Source organism: Candoia aspera, chromosome 2 (assembly GCF_035149785.1).
Source record: "Candoia aspera isolate rCanAsp1 chromosome 2, rCanAsp1.hap2, whole genome shotgun sequence".
Lineage (NCBI taxonomy): Eukaryota > Metazoa > Chordata > Lepidosauria > Squamata > Boidae > Candoia > Candoia aspera.
Window position 1 is genome coordinate 29,396,845 of NC_086154.1, and position 24,952 is coordinate 29,421,796.

At 39.4% G+C, this 24,952-nt stretch overlaps 1 protein-coding gene across 12 annotated transcripts in view; it reads left to right on the top strand.

Moving 5' to 3' along the window:
• MITF (melanocyte inducing transcription factor) overlaps nucleotides 1-24,952 on the top strand; it is a 151,977-nt gene that overhangs the window by 114,296 nt on the left and 12,729 nt on the right. For all 12 annotated transcript variants that reach the window (XM_063291569.1, XM_063291572.1, XM_063291577.1 and 9 more), the window contains 2 exons: nucleotides 19,052-19,279; nucleotides 23,297-23,383. In XM_063291569.1, the coding sequence (XP_063147639.1) occupies nucleotides 19,052-19,279; nucleotides 23,297-23,383 (315 nt within the window). The remainder of the gene's footprint in view (nucleotides 1-19,051; nucleotides 19,280-23,296; nucleotides 23,384-24,952) is intronic.

The window sequence follows — 24,952 nt, forward strand, 5'->3', positions numbered from 1 at the left end:
GGTTGAGCGATGGCCCTTTGAGGAGGGGGTACACCATCACCTCCTTAAGAGCCGGTGGACCTACCCCTTCCCTCAAGGAGGAATTAACCACCACCGAGACCCAATCACATGTCCTCCCCCTGGCAGCCTTGACCAGCCATGCAAGATTCAGCCCCCGTAGCCCCCACTGGCCTTGCATCAAGGCTGGAATTCAACAGAGTGGATGCAAGTGACTTTACCCGCCAGATGCTCAGCATATTCCTCACAGCGACCCTGTAGGTGAAACCCGGTATTACTCCCTCCAAGGAGGGACCAGGTCAACCGAAATAGGGCTGCCGGGTGACAGTTTGCGGACACAATTAGAGCAGAGAAATACCCATGTTTCGCTGCCTTTACCACCATGAGGTAGGCTCTAATAGTGGCTCTAGCTTGTGTTTGATCGTCTTCGCTCCCCGTCTTCCACCAGTGGTGCTGTAGGCATCTCTTTGCCCTCTTAAGCTTCCTCAGCTCTTCTGTCTACCACGGAGAGCTCCAGGAGCTATGGGCATGGAGACGCTGCTCAGGCGCAATCTGATCCAAAGCCATGGCTGTTCTCTTATTCCATGCAGCCACCAAGGCTTCAGTCGGACCGTGCAGCAGACTTCCCAGAACAACCCCAAGCTCCCTCTGAAACCCAGCTGGGTCCATCAGTTGCCTGGGGCAGGTCTATCTAGGCCCAGCCTCCCTGCAGAGGGGAGTGGCACCAGAAAACTGGAGACTCACCAGGAAGTGATCTGACCATGACGGGAGACACCAATACCTCCCCCAATTTCAGAACACTGCCACTGCTCCAACAGAAAAACCAGATCAGGCGAATGACCACTATTATGCATCAGGCCCTGGATGACTTGGGACAGGCCCTTAGCTGTCATGGTGGCCATGAACTCCTGAGCTACCTCTGACCCCAACCCCAAGGAAGGCAGGTCGAAATCCTCAAAGACCATAAGCCTGGGGAACTCCATCGCCAACCTGACTACGGAGTCAAGGAGCTCAGGCAGGGAGGTTGTTATGCAGCAGGGAGGCTGGTACAGTAGTAACAGTCCCAACTGATCCCTCTTGGAGCCCAGCTTAACAAATAGGGACCTCCCCCTTTCCCCTGGCTAAATTGATGCATGCCCAAGCCTGTAGCCCCCTCACCCCCACACCATACACACACCTCCAGTTACAGCCTCCTTCTGGGCTGTCAACCCAGGGTGCTTCTGCTCCTACTTAGCACTCAGCATGTCCAGAGAAACAACCCACTCCACCTTATCTATCTATCTATCTATCTATCTATCTATCTATCTATCTATCTATCTATCTATTTATTTTTCAGTTTTCCATCACCACCCATCTCCCCTGAAAAGGGAACTCTGGGCGGTTTACAATCAGAATTGAAACACATAAATTACAATATAAATAACTCTATAAAAATAAAATAAATATAAAATATAAAATCCAGCAGTGCAGATCTTGTTTGTTGGGGAGAGATCTATAATAGCCACCCCCAAGATGAACTGGTGCCCCTCCCACCCCAAGCAAGGTGGCAGAACCAGGTTTTTAGGTTCTTCCGGAAGTCCGGGAGCGAATGGGCCTGTCTCACCTCCGGGGGCAGAATGTTCCAAAGGGCGGGTACCACTGCAGAGAAGGCCCGCCTACTGGGCCCCACCAGGTGGAATTCCTTTATCGGCAGGGTTCGTAGCATGCCCTCTCTGCATGACCGGGTGGGGCGGGTCGATGTTATGGGGATGAGGCGGTCCCTCAGGTAACCTGGCCCCATGCCATATAGGGCTTTGAAGGTCATAACCAACACCTTGAATTGGACCCAGAAGCAAACTGGTACCCAGTGCAGCTCGCGCAGCAGTGGTGTCACATGTGCTGATCTTGGGGCACCAATAATTGCTCATGCGGCCGCATTCTGGACCAGTTGAAGCTTCCAGATACTCTTCAATGGTAGCCCCATGTAGAGCGCATTGCAATAGTCTATATACTATTATACTCTCATTCTCACCCCCCCTCCACTCTCACTCAATTGGCAAGAGCTCACACAGCCAGCATCAAATAACTCTGAGGGTGATCAATCAGTCCCCCTCCCCCTGGCTCTCACCCATAGGCAGGGAAACAGACCCTATTCAGGGGAAGAAACACACTCTCCTACCCTCAACCCCAGTCCATCTGTCCATGGAGTCTGCAGATTTGCCAGTCTCTCCACTCAATTCTCCAGCCTGCGGAGAAGGCAAAATGGCTGCACAGGTAGACAAGGGGAGGGGTCCACAGCTGCAAGGATAGAGCTGAAAACAACATCTCAGCCCGACCTCGCCTTCACTGCACCCAATCCCTACCCCGCAAAATCTCTTGATCTTAATTTCCAAATTGCCTTTGTTGCCTCTGTTGTTACCACATCGGAGCTCGCACTTTCCATGCCAGCCAGCTAAAAGCTGCCTCTGTTGCCGCTGGTGCAGTTTCCTCCATTGCCGCGCGGTCGAATGCTGCTCAGCGCGCCATAGCTAATCCACGCGCTGCAGCTGCTCCGCACACCCAGCAGTCCAGTTTTCCAACTGCCGGTCCCAGGGAAGCAGCACTCCAGCCAACAGTCCAGCCAGCAGCCACCCAGCCAAGGAGGTGAGCCCCCGGTGTTGCGTGTAATTCTGTCCCAAATAGCTTAATGAGGGAGATGAATTGCATGGGCTTGCTAAAAAGCAGCATCCACTGGGTCCACTGGAGTAAAAGCCCAAATCCACAGAAACTCCACCACCTCTTCATCCAACTCTCCAATCTCTCCAAACTACCAACCTCTGCAACATACTAAAAACAAACTTCTAGTGGGACCCGCACTGCAACACACCCGGCCTTGGCGCCATCATTCTCATATATATATAAATATATATATATATATATTTATTTCATTATTGCGTTAATATTATAATATATTAATATAATATAATATAATATAATATAATATAATATAATATAATATAATATTCATTATTGCATAACAAAGAACTGGAATTATAAACTGGTCCTTGGAACAATCTGACAACTTTGCTTTGAAGAGCATTCTAAATATTAGGTAAAGTAAAGGTAAAGGTTTCCCTTGACATTAAGTCCAGTCGTGTCTGACTCTAGAGGGCGGTGCTCATCTCCGTTTCAAAGCCGAAGAGCCGGCATTTGTCTATAGACACTTCCGTGGTCATGTGGCTGGTATGACTAAACAGAACACGGTTACCTTCCCGCCGAAGCGGTACCTATTCATCTACTCACATTTGCATGTTTTCGAACTGCTAGGTTGGCAGGAGCTGGGACTAGCAATGGGAGCTCACCCCATCACACGGATTCAAACCACCGACCTTCCAATCAGCAAGCTCAGCAGCTCAGCGGTTTAACCCACAGCGCCACCACGTCCCTTACATTCTAAGCATTACTTCTTGATTTTTAGGTTATAACTTTGATTAGATCAGAGATGGGAGAACTTTGTCCTTCTAGATATTACTGAATTTCAGCTTCCTGCATCCCTTACCATTTGAAGACTCATGTGTTTGCTACCAGTATGTAAAAAATGCAATATTTTCTGCAAAGGACACATTCTATTTGGAACTGGAGTCTCCCTGAAATACCAGTTAATGGCATTTCTTCAATCAGTCAGCAGATGGTGCTAGAGCGTCCAAGATATTCAAGAATTTTTGTGTTGTAGTTCAGATTTGACTAACAGGCTTAAAATCTCTCATTTCTAACACTACCCATTATTCCATGTTCACCTTTTATAGGAAACCCATTGAAACTGTTTACCTAATGAGTTTTCCTGTATCCATCTATACTGAGTAAAGCAGAACAATGTTTTTCTGCTTAAACTGAGCAATGTGGCATTTTGATATAGAGAATCATATAGGAAATAGAGAGATGTCATAGATTGGATTAATACTGCTGCCAGTTAATGTTAGGCAGAGCTATAAACCTATTTAAGAGGTTAGTCTACATTCTAATACCAAAAACAGGAGGGATAACAGAGAGTGCAGACTATTGTACAATATCCTTAATTTCACATGCTAACAAAACAATGCTTAGGATCATCCAACACAGATTAGAGCCCTACATGGAAAAAGAGATGCCAGATGTTCAAGCTGGCTTTAGAAAAGGCCGAGGTACAGAAGATATTATTGCTGATGCATGCTGGATAATTGAGAAAGCCAAAGAATACCAAAAAGAAGTCAGTATGTGCTTCATCAATTATAGAAAAGCTTTCGATTGTGTAGAACACGTCGAGCTGTGGAAAGTGCTCAGAAAAATGGGAATCCCAGAACATCTCATTGTCCTTATGAGAAATTTATACACATGTCAGGAAGCCACAGTACAGACAGAACATGGTGAAACACAATGGTTCCATTTTGGCAAAGGAGTGCAACAAGGCTGCATACGCTTCCCTTATTTATTCAACATATATGCAAAATATATATTAAGGGGAGCTGGATTGGAAGATGAGGTTGATTTTAAACCAATAAAAGCCAATAAACAACCAGTTCAAAGGCTGGGAGTCGACATATTTCATCAAGCCCCTCAAATCTGGTACACAAGTGTTTTTTGCTAGAAACATATGATGATCATTTTGGCAACAGTCCAAGCACAGTAAATCCAGAATTCTTCATGAACAAATTCCAAATTTTTGTTATATAATTTAGCAACATGTTGATACCTTTAAATCTTAACTTACTTACTTCTCACCATGATAAGAATATTCAGTCAACAAAAAGCTACTGAGAGACATGAGCAAAGCAACAGTACCCATGTACCTTCAGAGTGATTGCATCTTCATGGAGGTAGGCAAACCATTTTTTTTAAAAATGGAGGAGCCCAGTAATTCATTTTTAACCTGATTTGAGCATTTTAAAAAAAACAGATTTAACATTTAAAAAATGTGACATAATTGATTATAGCATAGGAAACTCTAATTCTGTCTTCCATATTTCTTGTATATTGTCCAAATTTATATTGTGTGATGTGTGATGCCTTCAAGTCAGTGTTGACTTCTGTTGACCACCTGGAAATATTGCAGTTTTCTTGGCAATATTTCAGAAGTGGTTTGCCACTGCCTCCTTCCTAGGGCTGAGAGAGAGTGACTGGCCCAAGGTGACCCAGCTGGCTTCATGCCTAAGGCAGGACTAGAACTCTCAGTCTCCTGGTTTCTAGCCTGTTGCCTTAACCACTACACTAAACTGGCTGTCTGCTCCCCTGCTCCCCCATAATTTTACCTGACATTTTAAAATAAAGATTATTCCAAATGACCAGTTTCTCATGAGAACAAGAATAACATTTTAATTGTTACCCACTAAACTTTATCACATAATGTCTAAAAAAGTGGTGTGTACCTCAGGGTCCCGGGCAGAAGCAATTATGAAATATTCAATTTGTATAGCTGCCCATCTCACCTAGGTGACTGTGGTGGCTCACAATAATTAAAAAACAACTGCATAGAACATGTTAAAAACAAATATGCAGATATATAAAAACTATCAATAAAACCACATTAGAACAAAAAATTATCCATAATGAGTGACAAAATCCATCACTAGTTCCCATTCAACACATTGCAGAAGCTTTCCACTACTACCAGACCCCCTGGAGAAGGCCCTTGTGGCATGACAGAAAAGACTCTCTTCCTGGGTTCTACCAGATGGTACCCTTTCGTAGATGGGACCCATAACATGCCCCTCCTGCTGGACCTAATGGGACAGGTAGATGTCACCAGGTAGATGTCAAATTTTGTTCCTCCCTACTTTTTGGGTTTACCCTAGAATGCCAGTAACAGCCAAGTATGGCTCTCAGGTAGAGAAAAGTTGTATATCCATGACTTTGAACTCAACTCTGCTGGTCAGATAGTTTATGATCTAAATAAGCAACTTGAGGTTAATGTTTCCCTCATACCAGATTTGAAATGATATTTGGAGAGCAAGTGTGATTGGCTATAGCTGTGGTTTGCTTTAACAAGGAAGGGAGTGAAATAATTGGAGCACACAAGGATCAGAGAAAATAGGAAATATGTGAGCCTAGAATTTGGAACTAACTGCCAAAATATAGCCTGGAAATTTATAATTATAAATTCTAATATACTGCTCTTTTACCAAATTGTTGAAAGTGTCCCTAACTGTTTTTGTTTGTTTGTTTGTTTCTTCACATTGGGGGAGGTGGGGGTGGGAAACATGCAATCCTCTGTTGATGTAAATTGCAGATTGATCCTTTATGTTTGGCCGGAAAACCTTGTAAGACCCTAAAGCTGTAATTAGCTTGCTTTTTGCAAAGTAGAAAGCTGTAGCTTTTGAACAGTAGCCCTTCTGTTACCAGTTTTTGTGCCATGGTTTGCCAAGCAATACATTGACATCAGCAAGGATGGGGTTTATGGGTTTTATACAATCTAAAATACGAAAGAGAGGAAAGGTTGGCTTTCTACTGCCTTGGAGCAAGCTACTTGATGTTTGCCATCCTTCCTCATTCTTTGAATTCTCAAGCCTAAAGGCCAAAAGTTTCAAAAACAAGGTCTCTTTGCTAGAGTCAAAAAATCTTCAAAACAGAGTCAGAGCAGAATGTTGAAAAGAGATGCTTGTTTCTAAACATGGATGAGTTTCAGAGGGATAGCCATGCAGAGAAAACAACAGTATTAGGTGTTAAAGAAAGACAACAGAGTTTATAATGTGTGCAGAATTAAAATATTTAAAAGAATAGAAAAAAAATCAGACCATGCCATTCAGACACAAATGGAACCTGACATGTATAAATGGGTTCACAATGAGTGACACAAGGACATGTCCTCATACTGTAGGAGCTCTGCAAAGTGAACAAGTTACAAGGAGAAGGCAACTCAAGGAACAAAATGAAATATGGCATTCTTTAAATATTTATTCAATGCTATCTTGAATCCAGCATGTTTTGTTGGTTCAATAAATGTTCCAGGAGGGTATGTCCAACCATGTGTATCTCAAAAAAGTTGGTTCTATTATTAGTGAGGTGACTGCAAAAAACAGTAGAGGCAGGAGCACAGAAGACAACCACTCGGTGTTGGAGGTCTTCATGATGTACCTCAAACTGCCTTTGGGTTCCCTGAAAGACTCCATCCCATCGGCAGCCCTGAAGAAAGAGGGAAAGCAGTCCTCTTAGCTTCTAACAGTGAAATGCCAAGAGCAGCACATTCTCATTCAGTGTCACATGCAGAAAAGAATCTTGCAAACAAGCCGCTTTTTATTTTTATTTATTTATTTATTTTTATTTCGTAAGGAAGTCAATGAGAGGATTTTGTAACACCTTGAACACAGCCAATTCGCCAGACTTCCCCCCTCTAGTAGAACTGTACATGACTACAACTATGCACAGTTCCTTCTACCTCTCTCTCCCCGCTCCACGTTTTAATAGTTCCTGCAGTTCTATTTTCTTCTGTTTCACTAGCTTCAATTTGAATTAATTAATCCTATTCGAAGCTAACACTATTTTTAATGAGAGAGTGCCCATTCATGCATGAAGTAATAATTCCCCAAATTAGAGATTGTGGTATGTTAGTATTAAATGCATGACTTAAAATTAAACGATGGAAATGTTTTGGATTGCATTTAAAGAAATATCCCCACCTGTCTTATTTTGTGATTCATAACAGAAGGCATCTAACATGCTTTATATTCAGGAAGGGCTCAAGCAGATAAGTGATGAGGATTTCCTTCTGTATAAGAGGTTCTTTCAAGTTAACTCCACTGAATGCCATTTTCTTGTACAAGAAAGTCAAACTAAGGAGTCAAAAATCTGTTTATTAATTAGACTTTCATCCAGCCCTTTCAACGGTTCACACTCACAAGCTAATTTGCGAAGGAACATTATATTAAGATTGCAAGGCATTAAAGCAATAAAATAGCATATAAGATTAAGCAACATTAAAATTATAGCTCCATGTACATACACTGTGCCATAAAATCACTAGGACTTTAAAAAAAATTCAGGAACCTTCTGAAAGACAAGATGGGTCTATATGCAATTCTATTCCAACCTACAGTATTTTTGTAATCAAGGCCTTTTACATTGACCTTATGATTCAAGTAGGTACATGTGCCTTTCTTAGTCTAGTGCCCTTCAGATGTATTACACTAATTTGCATAATTTCTACACAACGAAGCCAGTGCTGACAATGAATTATAGGAGCTGAAGTGAAACATCTGGGGGGACCAGCTTGCACAGAGCTAGTATAAGAAATATATAAACCTGTCCTTCCACACCCACCACACCCACACTGTCTTTCAACTTCACCTATCAGCAGTACCCAGCACAGCCAATGGGAAGGAATTGTGGGAGTTCTCCAGAAGGCCAGAAGGCACCAGTTGCCCTCCTGCTCCAAGTTTAAGCAGCCTATTTCTTAGCTGAAACTGATTGAAAATGAAGCATAGTTTTCTTCCTATTGGATTAATAGGATCTTCTCCCTTAAAACATTTCCTCAATCTTCCTTGAGTAGTACCTCAGTTTATGCAAAGATGATTATACTATAACTTTTCTAGTAGAGAAGACTTGGGAGATAGTCACTGAACCTATATTTTGTTTAAAATCTTGATTTGTGGAATCGACTGTCTGGGTGTACATAGAAATCATTCTGAGGACCATGAAAATTGCCCCACTTATTTCAATGAAATGGTTATTTTATTTCTTTGTGTGTAAGAGGTCATCTCTTAGGATAAGAGTTCTTTCAACCTCATGCATGATTCAGAGGAAATAGTAATGGAAGAATAACAATATAGGCAGATTATTTATCCATTTTATGAGACTTTATATGGTGTTGACTATTGGGGTGTTAATAGACTTGAATGGTTTTTCAGAAGAGCTGAACTGAATAGGAGGGGATGTTATTTCGCCTCACAATTCAGTCACCACAACTGCTACCATCTCAATTTGGACAAACGTTTTGCTTACAACATACTTGGATACTCAGAGTGACTGCAAGAAGTATTTTTCTCAATGTTATTGGTCTTCACAATGCTATCATATAACCAAAAAAGGCTGTACATTATTGTAATACAGGTAGTCCATTCATTAGCAATGATTCAGACTTATGATGGTGCTGGAAAATCCTACTTAGGATCAGTCCTCACACTTATGACTGTCAGAGCGTCCCTGCAGTCATGGGATCACACTTTGGGCGCTTGGCAACCGTTCACATTTACAACCATTGCAGCATCCCACAGACGTGTAATCACCATTTTCAACCTTCCCAGCTTCTGGCAAGCAAAATCAATGGGGAGCTGTGTGATTCACTTAATGACCATGGGTTTGCTTAACAACTGCAGTGATTTGCTTAACCACAAAAAAGGTGGTAAAATCCAGTCAGATTTGCCTAATGACCACTTTGCTTAGCAACTGAAATTCCAGTCCCCATTGTGGTCATTAAGTGAGGACTACCTGTATCTGAAGATTGTTGTTTTTGCTTTGTTTCTGTTGTATCTTTGTTTTCTGTTGTATCTGTTGTTTTCAATTGTATATGGCTTTGAGGTCTTGGTGACTAGAAGACAGATACTACAAATACTTTATTATAGTATTGCTGTTGTTTGATCCCTGAATAGCTGAATTCTCCTTAGGTAGAAGACTAGAGATTAGATTGCACCATCTTTGTAGCCTTTCCAAGATATCAATATGTTCCCTATATTTCACGAGAAGGATTAGTAGCAACACCTTCATTAAAATTAATGTAGTATCTTCTATGATCAAAGGAACACTTGAAAAAAATGAGAAAGCGGAAGTCCTTTCTTGAACTTCAGGCATTAGTTCATGTGGTTTCTGTTGAATAAGAGAATCCTGCATAACACTGACATTTTAAAAGAATGTTTGGAGTTCTTCTATACTGTTTTTCTAAAAAATACCAAGATAGTGTTGTTGTTTATTCGTTTAGCCGCTTCCGACTCTTCGTGACTCCATGGACCAGCCGACGCCAGAGCTTCCTATCGGTCATCAACACCCCCAGCTCCCCCAGGGACGAATCCATCACCTCTAGAATATCATCTATCCATCTTGCCCTTGGTCGGCCCCTCTTCCTTTTGCCTTCCACTCTCCCTAGCATCAGCATCTTCTCCAGGGTGTCCTGTCTTCTCATTATGTGGCCAAAGTATTTCAGTTTTGCCTTGAATATCATTCCCTCAAGTGAGCAGTCTGGCTTTATTTCCTGGAGGATGGACTGGTTTGATCTTCTTGCAGTCCAAGGCACTCTCAGAATTTTCCTCCAACACCACAGTTCCAAAGCATCGATCTTCCTTCTCTCAGCCTTCCTTATGGTCCAGCTCTCGCAGCCATATGTTACTACGGGGAACACCATTGCTTCAACTATGCGGACCTTTCTTGTCAGTGTGATGTCTCTGCTCTTAACTATTTTATCGAGATTTGTCATTGCTCTTCTCCCAAGGATTAAGCGCCTTATGATTTCCTGACTGCAGTCAGCATCTGCAGTAATCTTCACACCTAGAAATACAAAGTCTTTCACTGCTTCTACATTTTCCCCCTCTATTTGCCAGTTATCAATCAAGCTGGTTGCCATAGTCTTGGTTTTTTTGAGGTTTAGCTGCAAGCCAGCTTTTGCACTTTCTTCTTTCACCTTCATCATAAGGCTCCTCAGTTCCTCTTTGCTTTCAGCCATCAAAGTGGTATCATCTGCATATCTGAGATTGTTAATGTTTCTTCCAGCAATTTTAACTCCAGCCTTGGATTCCTCAAGCCCAGCATGTCGCATGATGTGTTCTGCATACAAGTTGAATAGGTAGGGTGAGAGTATACAGCCCTGCCGTACTCCTTTCCCAATCTTAAACCAGTCCGTTGTTCCGTGGTCTGTTCTTACTGTTGCTACTTGGTCGTTATACAGATTCTTCAGGAGGCATACAAGATGACTTGGTATCCCCATACCACTAAGAACTTGCCACAATTTGTTATGGTTCACACAGTCAAAGGCTTTAGAATAGTCAATAAAACAGAAATAGATGTTTTTCTGAAACTCCCTGGCTTTTTCCATTATCCATCGGATATTGGCAATTTGGTCCCTAGTTCCTCTGCCTTTTCTAAACCCGGCTTGTACATCTGGCAATTCTCACTCCATGAATTGCTGAAGTCTACCTTGCAGGATCTTGAGCATTACCTTACTGGCATGTGAAATGAGTGCCACTGTTCGATAGTTTGAACATTCTTTAGTGTTTCCCTTTTTTTGGTATGGGGATATAAGTTGATTTTTTTCCAGTCTGATGGCCATTCTTGTGTTTTCCAAATTTGCTGGCATATAGCATGCATTACCTTGACAGCATCATCTCGCAAGATTTTGAACAGTTCAGCTGGGATGCCGTCGTCTCCTGCTGCCTTGTTGTTAGCAATGCTTCTTAAGGCCCATTCAACCTCACTCTTCAGGATGTCTGGCTCTAGCTCACTGACCACACCATCAAAGCTATCCCCAATATTGTTATCCTTCCTATACAGGTCTTCTGTATATTCTTGCCACCTTTTCTTGATCTCTTCTTCTTCTGTTAGGTCCTTGCCATCTTTGTTTTTGATCATACCCATTTTTGCCTGGAATTTACCTCCGATGTTTCTAATTTTCTGGAAGAGGTCTCTTGTCCTTCCTATTCTATTGTCTTCTTCCACTTCCACGCATTGCTTGTTTAAAAATAATTCCTTATCTCTTCTGGCTAACCTCTGGAATTTTGCATTTCATTGGGCATATCTCCCCCTATCACTGTTGCCTTTTGCTTTCCTTCTTTCTTGGGCTACTTCTAGTGTCTCAGCAGGCAGCCATTTTGCCTTCTTGGTTTTCTCTTTCTTTGGGATGTATTTTGTTGCCGCCTCCTGAACAATGTTGCGAACTTCTGTCCAGAGTTCTTCTGGGACCGTATCTACTAAGTCCAGTCCCTTAAATCTATTCTTCACCTCCACTGCATATTCCTTAGGAATATTAGTGAGCTCATATCTAGCTGATCTATGGGTCTTCCCTAATCTCTTTAGTCTGATCCTAAATTGTGCAAGAAGAAGTTTGTGATCTGAACTACAGTCAGCTCTAGGTCTTGTTTTTACCGACTGTACAGATGTCCGTCACCTTTGGCTGCAAAGGATGTAGTCAATCTGATTTCGGTGTTGTCCATCTGGTGAAGTCCATGTATAAAGCTGTCTCTTAGGTTGTTGGAAGAGTGTGTTTGTTATGCAGAGTGAGTTGTCTTGGCAAAATTCTATCAGCCTATGTCCTGCTTCGTTTTGTTCTCCCAGGCCATGCTTACCTGTAATTCTAGGTGTCATTTGACTGCCCACCTTAGCATTCCAGTCTCCTGTGATGAAAATAACGTCTCTTTTAGGCGTGTTGTCCAAGATAGTGTACAAGTAGCAAAAGCAGTAAAACACTAGCTACATTGTAAAACATTAAAATAATGATGGGCATATAAAACAACATGAGCAGGAACTCCCAGCATTTTTTAAAAGCTAAATTTGGGTCAGGATGTGCTTTCTAAAATCAGAAACAGGGAATCATTCTCTTCAATCAGTTGGCTTCCAGAAACTATGTTCCACCATAGTACTGTATATCATCTTTGAGGTACTTTGTACTGTGGAACAATTTGAAACAATATCATAGGAATCCCTAGCATCTCTCTCTCTCGCTCTCTCTCTCTCTCTCTCTCTCTCTCTCTCTCTCTCTCCCTCCCTCCCTCCCTCCCTCCCTCCCTCCCTCCCTCCCCTCCCCTCCCCCTCCCCCTCCCCCTCCCCTTCCCTCCCTCCCTATGGGCTAAGCTCCTGTGGGACTTCCAGATCCAGTCAGACAGGCAGGTACTGGCTAATCACGTAGACATGGTGGTAGTAGACAAGGACCAGAAGACAGCGGTGGTGATAGACATAGTGGTGCCAACTGACAGCAACATCAGGAAGAAGGAGTATGGGAAGCTGGAGAAGTACAGGGGCCTGAAGGAGGAACTAGAGAGGATGTGGAAAGTGAAGGCCAAAGTGGTCCCAGTGGTGGTAGGGGCACTCGGGGCTGTGACCCCCAAGCTGGGGGAGTGGCTCCTACAGATCCCAGGAGCAACATCAGAGCTCTCTTCCAGAAGAGTGCAGTGCTAGGAACAGCTAAGATACTGCACAGAACCCTCAAACTCCCAGTTCTCTGGTAAAGGACCCGAGGTTGAGGAGACACACGTACCACCCATAGGGGTGAGAAGGGAATTTTTTAAATTTTTTATCTATATATCTGTATCTGTATCTAAAAAATTCCTAGTTCCTAGCACTGCACTCTTCTGGACAGAGAGCTCTGATGATATATGTATCCCTATCCCTATCCCTATCCCACCTATGGCCAAGTACAGAATGATCCTGAATCAGATGCTGGGTTATAGTGCAATGGGAAGAAGTGAATATGGTAGCTTCCCATTGACCTAAATGGGGATGTTTTTACTAACATCACCAATTATGGCATCTGGTTTATCCAGTAGTGTTGTACTAGCAGTGAAAAACCCCTTTAGTGATTTTCTTGTATAATTTTCATCAAGTCATGGCAGTGCAAGGAATTTTGATAAAGTCCTAAAGCACTCTGGGCAGTGGGCTGTGCTATTAGCATTCAAGTATAATTTATGCCCACGCTGCCATGACTTCTGAAACAATTGTATAATGTAGCAAATAAGGTAGATGAGAAGGATTTCCATGAAGGTGACTGGGATAATCCTATATTTAGTGCTTGATCATCTCATTCAGTGATGTATCAAAAGCTATTTTATTATAATTTGGTGAGTCCAATATGCACATAAATAACAGCACAGATCATTTAAGCAGAGAAATAAAACCAAGCTATTCAGCAGAATAGCCACTTACATTACCATATGATTCTTGAAGTGCTTTTTTTTTTGAGAAAAGGTATTGTCCAATAAAATGTTAATAACATGATAAAACAAAGTTTTTAAATTATTTTATATGATAACATAAAAGGCTGTTACGTGCTGTAGACAAGGAACAATTGACTTTGGCTTGCTTTATTTTTATCGTTAACTGTGATGCCTAATAGCTATAAGGCATTTAAGTGGCACAAAATACTTTTGAATTAACAGAATCTTTCATTCTTTTCCAAATTATCCCTGTGGCAACTTAACATTACTGCAAAAGCATGTAGCATGAAAAAAATGGTCATACTTGTAAAACAAGTGCTCTCTTGTGTTGTGGCCAGAGCTGGCAAGCAAAAGAAATCTGTTTTAAAAATATAATAGTGTCTTATAATATTTAAATGTGCTACAACAATTTTGGCTTTGGACATCTACCTGTTCCAAGTCAGTATCTCAAGTTAGCATTTGTTATTATGTGATGCTGCAAAATGTACCATTTTTACTCTCAATTGATTTTGTATGGCCAAATCTTACTGCAAATTTAGTAGAGAAGCTCTAAGCGAGCTCAGCTTTATCTGAGCAACTAATTACAACATTATTTACAAACAACTTTGCTAGATGTAGTGATATAACCTCTCTGCCACTAGATATGTCCAATTTACTCATAGTATAACCAGCAGCTGAAAGTCATCACTGGCTGAAACCAATCCTAAACATTCCCCATAATACACAGGTGGCAGACTTGTATATGTTGATGTGGATGTATAGCCACCAGAAGCCATGCTGCAAAAAAATGCACAGGGCCAGGACAATGCAATGAATTAATATACAAATTACTACTAAGAAACTCCCAGAAAAAAATACTTCAATATTTTAGCCCAAAAAACACTGTGACCTTGTTCATAAAAGCATGCACACCTCCAAACAATTCTTTTTGTTCTTCTAGCAGAAACAGTAGGAGAAGGAGGGGGAAAAAGTAGGCAGCTGCAAAGGAAAGACAAAGGAAGGAGCAAAACTAGATGGTGGGGAGGTAAAGGAAGAAGGCAACAGACTAGGAAGAAAAGAGAGAGAAGCCCTGTTTAGACATAACACAAAGGGTTAAGTTCACCAGGCAAGCAGCTCTTCCCAGGCAGCAACTATTTTTGAAAGACATCCAAGCTTTATGAGAGTAAGGTCTGCCAATTATTTTGTTTTCAATAGCTTATTATATTCTTATCAATGAATATAAGATCACCTCTCTCCATATTGATAGATAGTTATTTAGGAAGAACTCTTCTTGCTGTTAGGTATATACGCTATCACGCTTCAGCAATATCTAGAGAGCCACAGGTTGCCCACCTTGATATAGAGCTTTAAAGTTTAAGGCAAGAAGGAACCCTGAACTACTTTGGAAGCAAATAGAATGCCAAAAATCACATGAATTTTGTAAAATAATGTGAATTTATGTTGATTTCCAAGTACCAGTCTTTAATGTGGTTATAATCTGGTTCTAAAACCATGTTTCCAGATGGATTTTCCTCTCAATGATTAAACTGGGTTTTTTTTCTTCAATGAAACAGGCCTAACCTTAAAAGCCCAAGGTAGCCCATGAAACACTTTCCAGTTGATGTGGGTTGGTACAGTTTGTATTCTGGCATCACTGATTGTTAAAATCATCTTTTAAAAACCTTTTAATTTTTCATCCCATGACATATTAAAACAAAAGCTTCATTGAAATAAGAGTAAAGGCTAATTTTTATGATTATAAACCTCGGTCCCTAAGGCAACATTATATGAACAAAAGTTCATTTTTATAAACTTCCTCCCCCTTGAACAATAGTTGTCTATTGTTTTTTTTGTTCGCTGCTGTTAGCTGAATGACATATGAACAAACTTGGCTGGGATTTAAAAGTGACATTTTTCTTTACAGGATTTTTTTAGTTTAATGTATTTAAAGTTTATGTTCATTTTTCTAAATGGGATCATTTATGATTTTATACTAAGTGAAAACGGAGGGTCACATGCTAATTGAAAGTTATAGGTTTATTTTTAAATAGGGTTGGGTTTCTAGTACCAGAAAGCAATTTAGAATTATACATGTAGTAAATTAATTTGCTTTGAATTAAATACAGATATCCTTTCTGAACTTGGGAACAATATGAATGGACTTTTTCTAGTACATTGCATTTCTTACTAATACTGAAATATTTTTCAAAGTTGGGCAATATAAATATAAATAGATGAATTCAGATGCTAGTATCAAAGCAAATGATGCATTCCAACCTTATAAGCACACTATCATTCAAACTTTGGGTGGATTTGTACAATTTTGGAAAGGAAATGGAGCCAGCAAAGTATATGATGTGTATTTCTGCAACAGGAGTCTACTCAGGCATGCCAAAATATATTTGTTTCTAATTTTTCCCCTGAGAATTAACTTAATTTAGACATTCCTAAGTCCTTATAGGATTGCTTTATAGGCACTGCATTTGTAGATACTGTAATATCCTTCCATTTGTGTGGAAGTTAACGATTTTATGATGCCTATTATTATTATATTTTTATCAAAAACATGCAAAACAGTGTCCAAGCATGTTCAAGAGTCTCCGAGATTTAATTCATTTGATATTTTCATTAAAAAGGTACTCTACTTGTTTTAATTAAGAATTATTAAAATGAGACCTAAAGTACAGAGTTAATTGATTGTATTAAAAAGGTTCATTCAATTAACCTGATATCTAAAAGGTTATTCAGACACATTATGTGAAAACCCAGCTCCCTGGAGAAGGTCTAACACTAGGAAAGGAAAGAAGAGGATGACCTACAGCAAGGTAGATGGACCCAGTTAGAGTGGTAATGGGTGCACTGTTAGGAGACCTGAAGGACCAGATTAGGGGCAGATTGTCTTCTGTCGGCTTCCCCCAACTTGACATTCTTTAGACATGTTAAACCTCAATTCCTGTACCACATAGTAAGCATAGTCAAATTTCCCATGGTCACATGGGAAATTTCCCTTCATCACAGTCAATGTGTATTGACTGATGTGGTATGACTGCATTTGATTTATGTCCTTCTATTTAGCAGCTTCCCAATCCTAATATGAGGCTATTGCAGTTATCTTGGGACTCCAAATTTCTAGGCTTTGGTGTAAAGAGTCCCTCCGGTGGGAGGAGATGGGCAGTGACAAATTTGATAAATAAATAAATAAAATTAAAATTGGATTGGGTGTGTCTAAAGAATCTTTGAGGATTTGTTTCCAAGTCTGTAAGGAAGGCAGAAGATATATACACTGTGTGGGGCATATGAGCTGAGTTTACAGAATTCACTAGACTATGCTAACATAGAATTAAGTAGTCAGTGGTTTTAGGAACCCAGTCAGTGGCTTAGAGTACAAGAATGTCACATTGAGCTGTTACGGTTCATGTGTTAGGTCACATCTCATATGATTGAGGTCTGTTAACTCAAACAGAGATTTTAGTGTGTTGTGTGAAACAGCCCTTCAATTGTACAAAACATGCATGAAGCCAATAGTGTCCTACAATTATGATGTCAGCCTTAATGTTAAGATAGAGTGGTGCATGGTAAGATGCATAGCACAGCCATGTTTTGAACACGGCAAGTCATTGTGAGAACATGGAGGTGCAGAGACTGCCAGCACCCTCTCATCAGGAGATTTCAGTATTCCCCTAGCAGTAGAGAGCAAGGCGAATAAATTGGCCTGGTGGTTTTTCTGCAGTGTCATCTTAACTGTGGACCTAAAACAAGTAATCACACTGTTAAAGAAAAATGCCATTGTTTGCTAGTATGACTGGAACGAAAGCTGAATGATGATTTGGCCTGAAGCAATCAATTTGACTTTGATAACCCATCACTTTAAAAGGCCCTTTTATGTTTGTGAAAAAACGTATGACGTCAAAGCTGTGGAAAAAAAATAATGCCAAAATTTCTAAACTAAACTTACATAGCTTCTCAAACACAGACACACACACACAAATACAAAAAGGTTTCCTGTGCAAACAGATTTTTTTTATATGCATAACAAATTAGTTTATAGTTATTAGAAGTCTGAGATGTAATGTCCAAGTTACTTGTGCCATTTTGGGGAGAACTTGTTTATGGTTCTGTGGTCTTTGAGCTTTTGAACTGGTAGAGCAGAAAATAAAATGAAAATTGTCCGACTAGTTGCCAGATATTCCTAGGAATATATAAATGACATGCTGGAAATGCTTGAGTATAATCATTATCAGGTGAGTTTATTCCTTCCTTCCTTCCTTCCTTCCTTCCTTCCTTCCTTCCTTCCTTCCTTCCTTCCTTCCTTCCTTCCTTCCTTCCTTCCTTCCTTCCTTCCTTCCTTCCTTCCCCTGTATTGGAAACTGTTTCCCACTTACAAATACCTAAATCCATTTATTTCAGTGGGACTGATGGTATATGCTTGCATGTAGTTTTGCATACGTATAATACAATGGAATTTAGAAAGAATTACAAGTGTTTGTTTTCCTTAATAAATATAATAAATGTGGTTACAGAATGAATAACTATTTGTATAGAAATAGAAAACACTGTTTTTTAATATAGCACCATGTTTTCTTGATAACATAGCTGGATGCCAACAAAAGCAACTGGGTGAAAGAAAACCTATTTCAAAGTGATGAAATACATAAAGTAAATGCTTAAGCACTGCATCTATAATGGTATAAATTTTGAGATTGCTTTTTCTTTTTTTACAACAATAGCAAAGACATTTAAGGGAGGAAAAAATCAACAATATCATTCTCTATTTCTATCTTTATTAATTAATTATTTATTTCAATTGGTTATAGCTGCCCAATGGACTCCAACGAATTCAGAATGCATCTATAATTTGCACATGTTTTGTCAAGTGTATGTAATACCAACAGATTTTATTGAGAAAATGTATATTTTATACTTTGTTTCTGTTATTTGCCTATTATTTAAGCTTTATAAGTTACTGATATTTTGAAAGTATTGGTCTTCAGGGTTCTGTCTGTTAAATAATAATGATAATAATAATAATAATATAATAATCTCTCTCTCTTGTAAATAATGCATTTACATTAATATACACCTGTTCCCAGTGAATTTTACTTTTATGCATAGCTTTAGTTTTTCTTGTGAAAAGAAATCAATGTTAGATAACCGATGGGTAAATCTCTATGGATTCACAGCAGTTCTGATTCACAAACACTGATGAGAGGTTGTGCCTTTTCCTTCTGTGTCCACAGGTGCAGACTCACCTGGAAAACCCCACTAAGTACCACATCCAACAAGCTCAACGGCAACAAGTCAAACAATACCTCTCGACTACATTAGCAAACAAGCACAACAACCAGGCCCTAAGCTTACCCTGTCCAAACCAGCCCAGCGACCACGTTATGCCACCAGGCACTGGAAGCAGTGCACCCAACAGCCCAATGGCCATGCTTACCTTGAACTCCAACTGTGAAAAAGAGGTAAGACCCAATCTTGCCTTTGGCCTTTGATGCTTTAAAAACCATGTTTCTTATGCTGCCTGTTTTCCCTCAGGTTCTGAAAATACTTCATTGGCCTCATAGCCCCCTATATTTACTCAGGAACAGATCTTTGAGCTACTCATCCAACCTTCCTAAAAAGAAAAAACAGAAACTATAAATATTAATAGGTCTGAAATAAAAGCATGCACTACTTCATAAAACAGAACAATCTTTTTTTTAGTCGAGTTATTTGAACTGCATTAGTGTAGCAAGCAATATAATAATGCAGAGCTATTTTTCTTTCCAAAATTTTCTGAGATAGTATTTCCTCCTACACAGCAATTGTAGAGATAACTGCCGACCCAGGGCATTGACATGGGACATAACCAAGACCTGTTGTTATATTGGTCGATATGGTTCAAGAACCTGTTCCCAGCAGTACCCCCCCCCCCCCGTTTTCTCTGGGGAAACTAGAAATGAATAGGTTTCATGCAAGATTCTCCCAGGATCTAGATGTAAAGGCTGCACTTCCACGGAATACAAAATTTCAGTCAAGTTTTGCAACCACTGGCCACCAGTAGATGCCTTGAATTTATCTAACTTCATTATGAGCAATGGTACCTGTCATATATCCATGGTGCAAAGTATTTTTATTCATTTTTAAAATCTAGTCTTTGGGCATTTTAAAACTGAGCTTCAGCTTTCCAGGATGGTATGTAAATATGATTAAAATAATACTAGTACAATTAAAACTTACTGCAATCATTACAATTCTTATTTCTACAAATTGCCATAGAATCAGACCAAATAAAGGACAACATGCAACGATTTAAATTATGAAATCGATTAAGTACATTCTTCTCTGTCTCATGCATCTACTGGGTACTACTATTATGTGAATTATTATTTCTTTTTCTTTACCCCATGTCTCTCTTTCTTCAAACAGGATTTAAATGCTTTCAGCCTTTTTCCTAAGAAATATGCTTCGAAGTGCATGACTGTGGGTTTTCTTTAGCACTGATTCTTTTTCACAATGGACGATCAGAACTCACTGCATATTTGAAATATAGACACTCTTAGATCGTACATATATGCATGCAAATGAAGCATTATGCTGTTGGCTGTTTTTTCAGGTTTCCATACAACTCCTTCTCAGAACTGTTGCACACTAGGCTGATCTTAGTCGAGGTATCAGTGTGAATCTCTCATTCCTAGTTGACCGCTACCAATTAACTGTTGAGCAAATTTCTATCCATCCTCATGACCCACGCTCTCGGGGGTTCCTGAAAATTCCTGTTTAACTACATGCAGAGGGCCACAGGTGATTCCAGTTTACGTCAGTTTACACATAATTGCAGTATTATAGAGTGCAGTCGGACACACAAGCTGCTTGAAAAATAGAAAGCAGGAAATCGAATAGTATTAAGAATGCATGATTGTAGCTTTTATTAATAAGATGAAATGAAAATATTTCCCCATCAGTTTGGTATATGCCAATGGCAAAAGACAAAAAGTCAAATCAACAGGGGAAATGAGAAAGGAGTAAAAATATCTAGTATTAAAGTTGCTTTTGAAATAAATACTGCTGAAGATTGCATTTGGTAAACTGTGTGCAATCTCATTAATCCATCTCAATAAATGTATTGTAGAATCAGAAGGTATACAGAAAAGAGAAGTTTCTTATTGATGACCTTCTGAAAATTAATGAGAGCTTCCCTTTGTGTAAGGTGGTTGGTATGTGTGTGTTTAAAATATATAGACTTACCACTGTTGTTACTGTCAGACTAAATTGATCCACTGCAGGATGAAAGCCTCTTCATTGAAGGTTATAAACCATAAACTGATCCAGTGAGGGTTGGTAGATAGATGTTTTTTGACTTCTCAGTCAAGGGCTACAGAGAATGACTGACCCAATATCACTCAACCACTTTCTCTGCTAAATGGGGCACTAAAACCTGGGTCTCACTGGTTCTAGTCCAGCACCTTAGCCACCACACCACACTGATTCTCTCTCTCTCTCTCTTTCTCTCTCTCCCTCTCTCACACACACACTAATTTTTATTGTTGCTTTGTTTCTTCTTGCAGCTATTTTATTCCTTAATATAGATGTTTATGTGTTTCAAAGTTATAATCAATGAACTGATAAGTAAACAACAAAGGAACCAACTTAGATAAATTTTCCTGTCATGAAAGCCTTCAGCACGGGTAGGCAAACTTTTGAAGCTCAGGCAACACTGATATTTTTTAATGTATTTTGTGCATTCAAAAACCTTCTGTCTTTGCCAGTCACAGAACACCTATTTACGAGCAGGAGAACTAACCCCAGGATGTTCTCCTTTGAGCCTGTACTGATCCTACCTCCATCACAAGGGCTGTATCCCTGTCTTATTACTATTTAACTTCTATTTTATTTGGATGGTTCAAGGTCTCTGAAACAATATGTTTCATCCCTCACAGCTGACATACAGACCCATCCCAATTTTATTATACAGGTAGTCCTTGCTTAACAACTGCCCTGTTAAGTGACCAAAGTTATGATGGCACTGAAAAAGTAACTTTAAGACCAGTCCTTGCACTTATGACAATCACAGAGTCCTCACAGTCACGTGATTGAGATTTGGGTGCTTTACAGCTGGCCAGCATTTATGACCATTGCAGTGTCCCACACTCACATGATCGCCATTTGTGCTCTTCACAGCTGGTTTCTGACAAGCAGAGTCAGTGGAGAAGCCAGCAGTGACATTGTAGTAATGGTCTCTCGTAATGACCTTGGGTGATTCGCTTAATGATTATGGCAGAAGTGAGGTCTTAAGTCTGGTGCAGTCATGTGATATCTCATTTAACTACTGTGTTGCTTAGCAATGGAGTTGCGAGTCCCAGTTGTAGTGGCTAAGGACTACCTGTATGCTCCAAATGATGGTGGTCTTCTTTTAATTTTGTCTTTAACCATAAAAAAAAATTTATGATGCTGAAGACTTTACTTTGTGGCATGTCAGCTTCCTAGTTCCTTTTTTAAAATTAATCTTTTCAAACAGTTGGTAGGGCAGGCATCAAGGGAGAAGTCTGGAGGAACTTTGGTGCCTACAGGCATCACATTGTCACCCCATGGAATTTGGGGTCTTAAAAATTTAGAAGAAAGATATCACTAAAGTAGGGGGAGGACTTTATAGATTTATAGAAATGAGGATTTGAACTTTCTTAGTAGATTCAAGACAGAGCAAAAAAAAAACATACTACATGTTCTATGCAGTGAAACAGTGTCACACTAATGGAAAGACTACAGTCAAAGGTAATGTTCTGTTACCTTTCATCTGTCAGTACAATTGATGTAAATAGTACTAATGTGTTATGAAAACACTTGCACAACCTCTTGCATAAGGAGAATTGAAACACTAATACGAGTTAAAAATGAAAAAAGAATACTCATTAGCTGCAGGAATCTCTGCTATAGGAATGAGTACACATGATGTGATGTAACCTTTGAAGTCTAATAAATGTGCTTAATTCTCCACCACAGGATGTGGCCTTGGCTGCTAGCGTAGTTGGCTTTAACAGGGATTAAACTATGAACAGACAACAGATCTGTCAGTGTATGGAACTCCATGCCACTGAAAACTACTGGGGGACAAAGTGGGAGGACTACCTGGGTTCCTATCCTAGCAAATGACCTTCCAGAATCATCTGGAAGGACTGAGAAGGCTAGATTGCATGGATCTTTACAGGATTTTTTATATTAATTTGTTTATGGAATCAAAAGTTTTTTTAATTGTAATGGGTACAGCAGGTAATTTAGACTGCCATAAATGCTTAATTAGCTATTTATTTAATCCAACCACTACAGTACTTACATATCCGTTAGTTTTCATTATTAAAATCTGATTTACTTATTCTGTTACTACTGGGCTGACTTTTTGTTCTGTTGGCCTCTTGGTTATTTAAATATTGTCTCCTGGCATTGCACTATATCCCATGCTGATCTTTTCTTCTTATATTTCTTCTCTTTTTTCACGGTCACAGGGCTTTTACAAATTTGAAGAGCAAAGCAACAGGGCTGAAAACGAATGCCAGTCTCTGAATACACATTCTCGAGTGCCGTGTATGCAGGTATGAAAAAGGCTGCAACTCTGACTTTCCCATTCAGCTTTGCTTATCAACTGATAGAATCTTTACGTGATTATTAAGATCTCCAAATCCATTTCAGACATTAATTTTGCTAGCGTACCCAAAATGTAGCTGGAAAGCAATATAGCAATTACACATTTGGAAATATGTGTATCATACAGATATATTCCTTGCCAAATGGCAGGAGATCACCAGGCATTATTAACTCAATGGTCTTTGATCTGATCCGAATACACATCTATAAAGTCCTATTCTAATTGTTAAATATATTTGTATTCTGACAATAAAACATGCAAATACATTTTTTTAGGGAAAAAAAGAAAAACAGGATTTCCAACTATCTAAACCGTGGGTCTTTATCTCTTAATGTATTATCTTCTTTTCTTAAGCCCATAATATAACATCTCTATTTCTATTTAAATTATATAATTAATATAATTAATATTTACATTTTATATATCCATTACTACCTTTTGCGTCGATTCAATATATTTGAAAAAGGGTTTCCAATCATTTTTAAAATTGTCTATGTTTTTTTCGTTTAGTTGATCGGTAATTCTTGCCATCTGTGCTAAGTCCAAAGATTTGATTGTCCATTCTTCAACTGATGGAACATATTCTTCTTTCCATTTTGAAGCATAGATGATTCGGGCCACAGTGATAAAATATAATAAGAGTTTTCCATGTTTTTTTTCTAATCCTTTGTCCATAAGGCCCAATAAATATAACTCCAGTGTTTTGACAATATCTACTGCCAACATTTTACAAATAATATTATATATAGATATCCAGAATTTCTTGGCTTTTACACAAGTCCACCACATGTGATACAGAGTTCCTATTTCCTTTTTGCATTTCCAGCAAATATTTGATGTATTTTTGAACATTTTGGATAATTTATCTGGGGTTATATACCACCTAAACATCATTTTATAAAAAAATCTTTCTTCTTTCTTTCTCTTTTCACTTTCTTTCCTTTCTTCTCTCTATAAGTACTAGTATTGTAATTGTGTTTAATTGTAAGTTCTTGTTAAAAAAAAATTATCCAATAACATTAATTTGAAAAAAAATACATTTTTTAAATAGTCAACAAATAGTTCGCTTTATAGGAATGCCAGATTATTGAAATCCCTAATATAGTTCTTTTCAAGCAAAAACATTTTTCAGACTACTTTGTAAGATGTGCTCTGAAAATGTACCCATAGTTATTTAAGAAGTTTTGTACATCAATCACATACAGTCATGTAGCATTTGAACTAGTTCCATGTTTATTGGCTTTCAAGATGTGAGCAATTGCCTGCACCAGGGGTAGAAAGCATCTGCATACTTTCCAGGCTGTCCCATGCTATATTGCATTACTTTTGGGGATTTGGCTTCATGATTCTGGATTCATACTAGTGCTACTCACGTCTTTTTTCTTAAAGTTTGCAAAATGAATTTTGCTTCCCTGCTTACTCATCTGTATGGCTGACTGGAGCATGTGGGGCTTGTTAACCCTGGTAGAAAATAGCAGATATATTTTTGAAGGCGAACCTGAGTTTGCAACCTTTC